We start from the raw sequence: 8,130 nt of genomic DNA on the forward strand, positions 1-8,130 counted from the left end.
TGAACGGTGACCAAAGGCAAAATTGGGGCTGATAAGAGGAAACATTGCGTTTAATGGTTTCCAGATGATGAGAACAATGTACAGTAAGGGCACAAAGTGTGAGATTCATAGAAAAGTTTTCCTAAGAATATTTCCAATCCTTTTCTCACACAAGAGAAAATGGGTTAGGGGGCGTTGGGTATAACTTTATGGAACAAAGGGGGCGGTGGATCGAAAAAGTTTGAGAATCACTGATCTAAAGGAAGTTTTTGATGATTAATTTTGCTATTTGGGATAAAGTATTCAGTTTTATAAATTGCAAATACACAAAATTGAATTATATTTAAATCTTGCTCTGTATAGGAACAGATTCGGGTTTCAAGAAAAAATCTGGATTCTTTTGCACCTTCATAAGTTCGTCGTAAATATTCTTATAAGCCTAAAAAAGAGAATTTTAAACACATCATTCGTAAATTTATGACAAAATATTTTAAATAATAATATAAGAAATTACTTGTCCATCCGATTTTCCCAAAACAGAATTGAGAAGGAAGTCGGTGGGTGCAATGGCATCGGCCAAGGCGACAGAATCGTCCTTTAAATCCACACACAATTTCAGAATTGCTTCTTCTAGCAGCGATGAAAAAGTTTTACAGCAATATTCTCCTAGATTTTCAAATAAGATCATTGCTAAAATGCACTCAACATAACAAATTTTCATAAAAATCAATTCAGCCATTCTCAGACAGAAAGGCAGACATAAATTCTATTTTATTTATGTAAATTGATTTATAAGAAGACCATTATAAAATTATTTCTTCTTTACCTTCGTATAACTGTCCTAAATAATTCTGTAATCTCCACAGACCATACAGACAACCGAGTTTCTGCAGAACTCGAGACATACTGACATCTTCTACGCTTTGTATAAATCTTGAGAATGATATCAACATAGTACGCTAGAAATAAAATATAATTAGCTGTATTTTCTTGGCGTAAGGTTGCCGTTGACAACAAATCGCGCGAGAGCACTTTTAGTGGAAGAAGGTCGGTTTATTGATAGGAAAGGATACGCATTTCGGGCTTAATGCCCCTCTTCAGTCCTATTATAACAGATTTATCAGAAAAATTATTACAGAGTTACAGATTTACCGATTGTACCGAAATATTTAGGATACGTGTACAAAGTTTTATGCAATAAAACATAATTACCTGAGATTATAGTGACAGTTAGAATAACACGACTGGTGAGAAGACATGGGTGAAAAGGGGGAACATGTGCTAAAATAGAAAGTGGTAAACTTAAAGTACATAATTAAGAGGCGGAATTTTTATAAAATTATAAGGGGCGTTCAAAAAGTTTCCGTTTAAGGACGTGGCACCCGATGCGTTTCAATGTCGAAGGCAACACTTCCTCCAGCGCATTGTTGCTGGCGACGAAAGCTGGTGCCACCACTGAAAACCTGAGTCGAAAGCGGCGACCGTGCAGCGGTGTCATCCTTCGTCCCCTCGTCCCGAGAAGTTCGAGAGCCAATCATCTGCTGGAAAAGTGACGCTTACCCCGTTCTTCGATCACCATCGCTTATTGTGTCTCCATCACTGGGGCACGGCACTGCGAAACGCTGAGAGATTACGACGCGCAATTAAGGCGAAATGGGGTGATTCTGCTTCGTGATAACGCGCGTCCCCATACCGCAAATGTCGTAACGCAGAAGTTACGCGCACTAAAGTGGGAGACACTCGAGCAGCCGCCTTACAGTCCCGTGCGATTTTCACGCTTTCGGTTCCTTAAAGAAATCCTTAAAAGGACGTAGAAGCGCAGCGGGCAGTTTCGGACTTCTTCGAGCGGCAGAAACAGGAGTTTTACCAACGGCGTATATTAAACCTGGTGGATCGGTGGGATGCTTGCCTAAATGATCGCGGCGCTTTTGCGTGACTGGCGTACCAAATCTGGACTGTACAGCCTTCGAACGGAAACTTTTTGATCATGCCTTATAATAAGGAAATACCTATAGGCTGAGAAATAATTCCGATAAAACGTACAAAAAAACATAAGCCAGATAGGAGAGGTTAAAAAGATGCGAGTATTCCCTGTATCGTTCACTGAATGTTTGGTGCGTTGATTTACGCAGTGAGATACGATAGAGGGAGGGATGTAGTACATCTTAATGGGCTTTGCTACTTAGTTAGGAATGGTTGCCAGATGTCATTGATGACTGCACCTGTGTTAAGGTTCATTCTGTGTATTTCATTTGTTTCGATAATCTCAATATGTTCATAAAAATTTCCTTTGATAATATTTTTTCTTTTTTAAGAATTTTGACGCTGTCGAGTGAGATCTCGCAGCCTGCTCGGTTGCAACGAGTGGCGACTGCCGAGTTCGTGGCTCTTATACGCTTTTTTTTTACGGGTTTTTAACGCTCCGCTAGTTTCACCTATATAATAGTACTTTGGATGACACGTACAAGCGAAGGTGTAAACAAGATTATTATTTAATAAAACGTCAGCATTACTATTAGTTTGTTCTTTGGTTTTCAAGAAATTTTTGATTTTATTGTTTAGTGTGAGTGCTAAAATTATATTATACGGTGTTAGTATTCTTTGGATGTTTTCAAAAGTAGTGGGGGTATAATCTAATTTTTTTGTGTCTTTGGTTTGGATTGACCCGACGAGTGGTTGTGTAACCATTTGTTGATAATTCTGTTTGGGTAGTTATTTAGTTGAAAGGTGCGATAAATTTTGTCTATTTCCATGTTTTGGTTAGTAATATCACTTGTACGTGCTTTGATTTTCTTGACATACGTATTGGATATGTTCTTTTTAATATACACGGGTGCGCTGGAGTAGTAATTTGATTACTTTACTGACGTCACAGGGTTTTATAACTTTTTAAAGATAAGGGGCCGTCCATAAATTACGTAAGGGCGATTTTGGCCTTACTAGAAAAATAAAATCTTGTTATTCTATCAGTAAAACTGGTAGAATAACAAGATTTGCCCCCACTCACCCCTGTGTAAGAAACCATAATATTTTCTTTGATCCCCCTATCCTCCCTATCTTACGTAATATTTAGGCATGATTTTATAGAAAGACTTTAACAAAAAAATTTTTTATGAAACCCTAAAAACCTTAGGTCCAAAATATGTAATTATTAATTAGTTAATTAATATGTACTATTATTTATAGAAGACTTTACGTGAACAAATTTAAAAATATAAAAATTTAATGAATTCGAATGAACAATTTATTTTAAGAACGTTATTTTTTATTATCAACAATCTTTTATTATTTTCATTAATCAACGTCATAATATTAATTTTTATATTAATTTTAATTTTCGCAGAAGGACGCAAAAAAACTTTGCAGATGCACTAGCTAGTGCACGTGTAAACAGAAACGTCATACAAAATAAAACAACATTCTGTTGCCATATTGATTTCATTTTGGCTAAGGTCAATAAAATAAACTGCACGCTGCTAAAATGTGGTAGCGGCACCTGGGTACTAAATCATAAAGCCTGTAAAACTCTATATAACGGGGAAATACAATCAATGCTACTTAACGCGGCCTCTAGCTGGGGTCGTGTAACTAGTAAAAATTCAGTAGCGAGTAAATCACTCTCTCTTCAAAACAGTTTGTCATCACAACTGTTTCTACTAATGCATCTCTGATTCTAGCGGAGCTTCTTCCTTTGCCACTATGTATTGTAGAAAAGGTTCTAAACTACCACATCGGAACTACTACACCAGTGGCCAAGCAGTCTTCGCACCCCAAACACTGGCGGCCGATTGCACAGACAGAGTTTACATTAAACGACGTTTACATTGGCTCTTACTTACTTCGCTATTACTCCCCTGTTTTAGGAGTCGTTCGGCCAATCGGATTATTTCTTCGTGACGTCAGAAATGGTCGAGTGAGTCTAGAAAATAGGTCAAATAACTTGTTTCTAATCGCTGTCTACAAGACAGCGATTAGAAACAAGTTATTTGACCTATTTTCTAGACTCACTCGACCATTTCTGACGTCACGAAGAAATAATCCGATTGGCCGAACGACTCCTAAAACAGGGGAGTAATAGCGAAGTAAGTAAGAGCCAATGTAAACGTCGTTTAATGTAAACTCTGTCTGTGCAATCGGCCGCCAGTGTTTGGGGTGCGAAGACTGCTTGGCCACTGGTGTAGTAGTTCCGATGTGGTAGTTTAGAACCTTTTCTACAATACATAGTGGCAAAGGAAGAAGCTCCGCTAGAATCAGAGATGCATTAGTAGAAACAGTTGTGATGACAAACTGTTTTGAAGAGAGAGTGATTTACTCGCTACTGAATTTTTACTAGTTACACGACCCCAGCTAGAGGCCGCGTTAAGTAGCATTGATTGTATTTCCCCGTTATATAGAGTTTTACAGGCTTTATGATTTAGTACCCAGGTGCCGCTACCACATTTTAGCAGCGTGCAGTTTATTTTATTGACCTTAGCCAAAATGAAATCAATATGGCAACAGAATGTTGTTTTATTTTGTATGACGTTTCTGTTTACATTAATAATGCCGCGTAAGATACGTATGAAAAATGAACTTAGATCGAACTTGTAACTTAAAAGGTGATTTTCCTTTCTTAAATAAAACGTAATACAAAATATTACGGCAAATTTTTATAATAAGATTTTAAAATTAGTTTACTTCGGCCGCTTTAATAGCGGCATCCGGCTTATAGCCCGATAATTCGGCAATTCGTTTGGCTTTAATAATCGAGTTTACCAAGAAAAACTTGCTACTCGTTCGTATCCTGGCCCGATTTGCGCAACCCGGCGTTACGCGCTTAGCGACGGTATAAGCGCAATTATTCCGGATATTACGGGTTCCGACCGGTAAAGAATTTTCCTAGTCCCGCCGCAAATAGGCTATCGACCGCTTGTGACGNTCTTTCTATAAAATCATGCCTAAATATTACGTAAGATAGGGAGGATAGGGGGATCAAAGAAAATATTATGGTTTCTTACACAGGGGTGAGTGGGGGCAAATCTTGTTATTCTACCAGTTTTACTGATAGAATAACAAGATTTTATTTTTCTAGTAAGGCCAAAATCGCCCTTACGTAATTTATGGACGGCCCCTTATCTTTAAAAAGTTATAAAACCCTGTGACGTCAGTAAAGTAATCAAATTACTACTCCAGCGCACCCGTGTATATTAAAAAGAACATATCCAATACGTATGTCAAGAAAATCAAAGCACGTACAAGTGATATTACTAACCAAAACATGGAAATAGACAAAATTTATCGCACCTTTCAACTAAATAACTACCCAAACAGAATTATCAACAAATGGTTACACAACCACTCGTCGGGTCAATCCAAACCAAAGACACAAAAAAATTAGATTATACCCCCACTACTTTTGAAAACATCCAAAGAATACTAACACCGTATAATATAATTTTAGCACTCACACTAAACAATAAAATCAAAAATTTCTTGAAAACCAAAGAACAAACTAATAGTAATGCTGACGTTTTATTAAATAATAATCTTGTTTACACCTTCGCTTGTACGTGTCATCCAAAGTACTATTATATAGGTGAAACTAGCGGAGCGTTAAAAACCCGTAAAAAAAAAGCGTATAAGAGCCACGAACTCGGCAGTCGCCACTCGTTGCAACCGAGCAGGCTGCGAGATCTCACTCGACAGCGTCAAAATTCTTAAAAAAGAAAAAATATTATCAAAGGAAATTTTTATGAACATATTGAGATTATCGAAACAAATGAAATACACAGAATGAACCTTAACACAGGTGCAGTCATCAATGACATCTGGCAACCATTCCTAACTAAGTAGCAAAGCCCATTAAGATGTACTACATCCCTCCCTCTATCGTATCTCACTGCGTAAATCAACGCACCAAACATTCAGTGAACGATACAGGGAATACTCGCATCTTTTTAACCTCTCCTATCTGGCTTATGTTTTTTTGTACGTTTTATCGGAATTATTTCTCAGCCTATAGGTATTTCCTTATTATAAGGCATGATCAAAAAGTTTCCGTTCGAAGGCTGTACAGTCCAGATTTGGTACGCCAGTCACGCAAAAGCGCCGCGATCATTTAGGCAAGCATCCCACCGATCCACCAGGTTTAATATACGCCGTTGGTAAAACTCCTGTTTCTGCCGCTCGAAGAAGTCCGAAACTGCCCGCTGCGCTTCTACGTCCTTTTAAGGATTTCTTTAAGGAACCGAAAGCGTGAAAATCGCACGGGACTGTAAGGCGGCTGCTCGAGTGTCTCCCACTTTAGTGCGCGTAACTTCTGCGTTACGACATTTGCGGTATGGGGACGCGCGTTATCACGAAGCAGAATCACCCCATTTCGCCTTAATTGCGCGTCGTAATCTCTCAGCGTTTCGCAGTGCCGTGCCCCAGTGATGGAGACACAATAAGCGATGGTGATCGAAGAACGGGGTAAGCGTCACTTTTCCAGCAGATGATTGGCTCTCGAACTTCTCGGGACGAGGGGACGAAGGATGACACCGCTGCACGGTCGCCGCTTTCGACTCAGGTTTTCAGTGGTGGCACCAGCTTTCGTCGCCAGCAACAATGCGCTGGAGGAAGTGTTGCCTTCGACATTGAAACGCATCGGGTGCCACGTCCTTAAACGGAAACTTTTTGAACGCCCCTTATAATTTTATAAAAATTCCGCCTCTTAATTATGTACTTTAAGTTTACCACTTTCTATTTTAGCACATGTTCCCCCTTTTCACCCATGTCTTCTCACCAGTCGTGTTATTCTAACTGTCACTATAATCTCAGGTAATTATGTTTTATTGCATAAAACTTTGTACACGTATCCTAAATATTTCGGTACAATCGGTAAATCTGTAACTCTGTAATAATTTTTCTGATAAATCTGTTATAATAGGACTGAAGAGGGGCATTAAGCCCGAAATGCGTATCCTTTCCTATCAATAAACCGACCTTCTTCCACTAAAAGTGCTCTCGCGCGATTTGTTGTCAACGGCAACCTTACGCCAAGAAAATACAGCTAATTATATTTTATTTCTAGCGTACTATGTTGATATCATTCTCAAGATTTATACAAAGCGTAGAAGATGTCAGTATGTCTCGAGTTCTGCAGAAACTCGGTTGTCTGTATGGTCTGTGGAGATTACAGAATTATTTAGGACAGTTATACGAAGGTAAAGAAGAAATAATTTTATAATGGTCTTCTTATAAATCAATTTACATAAATAAAATAGAATTTATGTCTGCCTTTCTGTCTGAGAATGGCTGAATTGATTTTTATGAAAATTTGTTATGTTGAGTGCATTTTAGCAATGATCTTATTTGAAAATCTAGGAGAATATTGCTGTAAAACTTTTTCATCGCTGCTAGAAGAAGCAATTCTGAAATTGTGTGTGGATTTAAAGGACGATTCTGTCGCCTTGGCCGATGCCATTGCACCCACCGACTTCCTTCTCAATTCTGTTTTGGGAAAATCGGATGGACAAGTAATTTCTTATATTATTATTTAAAATATTTTGTCATAAATTTACGAATGATGTGTTTAAAATTCTCTTTTTTAGGCTTATAAGAATATTTACGACGAACTTATGAAGGTGCAAAAGAATCCAGATTTTTTCTTGAAACCCGAATCTGTTCCTATACAGAGCAAGATTTAAATATAATTCAATTTTGTGTATTTGCAATTTATAAAACTGAATACTTTATCCCAAATAGCAAAATTAATCATCAAAAACTTCCTTTAGATCAGTGATTCTCAAACTTTTTCGATCCACCGCCCCCTTTGTTCCATAAAGTTATACCCAACGCCCCCTAACCCATTTTCTCTTGTGTGAGAAAAGGATTGGAAATATTCTTAGGAAAACTTTTCTATGAATCTCACACTTTGTGCCCTTACTGTACATTGTTCTCATCATCTGGAAACCATTAAACGCAATGTTTCCTCTTATCAGCCCCAATTTTGCCTTTGGTCACCGTTCAATACCCTGCCTCTATCATAGATCTATTCATCGCGCCAGAAGCGGGCGTTATTGCTTACTTTGAGAAACACTGAGCTAAAATAAAAGTGAATGTGTTAGAAATATTCAAGTTGTGACCTTCAATAAAAAATAAAAAATATATAAAATGTCAACATTTTATATA

The 8,130-nt window shown here is 37.9% G+C and overlaps 2 protein-coding genes across 2 annotated transcripts; one reads left to right on the forward strand and one right to left on the reverse strand.

Moving 5' to 3' along the window:
• Positions 1 to 267: 267 nt before the first annotated feature.
• LOC111641579 (peroxisomal acyl-coenzyme A oxidase 3-like) lies at positions 268 to 2,905 on the reverse strand. Its single transcript, XM_023387755.1, has 3 exons — positions 806 to 2,905; positions 494 to 645; positions 268 to 418 (listed from the first exon to the last, which is right to left on the reverse strand). The coding sequence occupies exons 1-3, from the start codon at positions 930 to 932 to the stop codon at positions 323 to 325; spliced, it is 375 nt and encodes a 124-aa protein (XP_023243523.1). The 5' UTR covers positions 933 to 2,905; the 3' UTR covers positions 268 to 322.
• Positions 2,906 to 5,059: 2,154 nt separating this feature from the next.
• LOC111641578 (peroxisomal acyl-coenzyme A oxidase 3-like) lies at positions 5,060 to 7,701 on the forward strand. The gene is made up of 3 exons (XM_023387754.1): positions 5,060 to 7,163; positions 7,324 to 7,475; positions 7,551 to 7,701. Exons 1-3 carry the CDS (start codon positions 7,037 to 7,039, stop codon positions 7,644 to 7,646), a joined length of 375 nt encoding a protein of 124 aa, XP_023243522.1. The 5' UTR covers positions 5,060 to 7,036; the 3' UTR covers positions 7,647 to 7,701.
• The last annotated feature ends 429 nt before the right edge of the window (positions 7,702 to 8,130 follow it).

The sequence above is a fragment of the Centruroides sculpturatus genome, unplaced genomic scaffold, assembly GCF_000671375.1.
Source record: "Centruroides sculpturatus isolate CEXI.00-Female unplaced genomic scaffold, Cexi_2.0 scaffold1381, whole genome shotgun sequence".
NCBI lineage: Eukaryota > Metazoa > Arthropoda > Arachnida > Scorpiones > Buthidae > Centruroides > Centruroides sculpturatus.

Bases quoted from the DNA above. Each gene is read 5' to 3' on its own strand.
- LOC111641579 (XM_023387755.1), bottom strand. From the start codon at position 932: ATGTTGATATCATTCTCAAGATTTATACAAAGCGTAGAAGATGTCAGT. The intron at 646-805 runs GTAAAGAAGAAA...TTGAAAATCTAG, and splicing joins TTTAGGACAGTTATACGAAG to GAGAATATTGCTGTAAAACT. The intron at 419-493 runs GTAATTTCTTAT...TCTCTTTTTTAG, and splicing joins TGGGAAAATCGGATGGACAA to GCTTATAAGAATATTTACGA.
- LOC111641578 (XM_023387754.1), top strand. From the start codon at position 7,037: ATGTTGATATCATTCTCAAGATTTATACAAAGCGTAGAAGATGTCAGT. The intron at 7,164-7,323 runs GTAAAGAAGAAA...TTGAAAATCTAG, and splicing joins TTTAGGACAGTTATACGAAG to GAGAATATTGCTGTAAAACT. The intron at 7,476-7,550 runs GTAATTTCTTAT...TCTCTTTTTTAG, and splicing joins TGGGAAAATCGGATGGACAA to GCTTATAAGAATATTTACGA.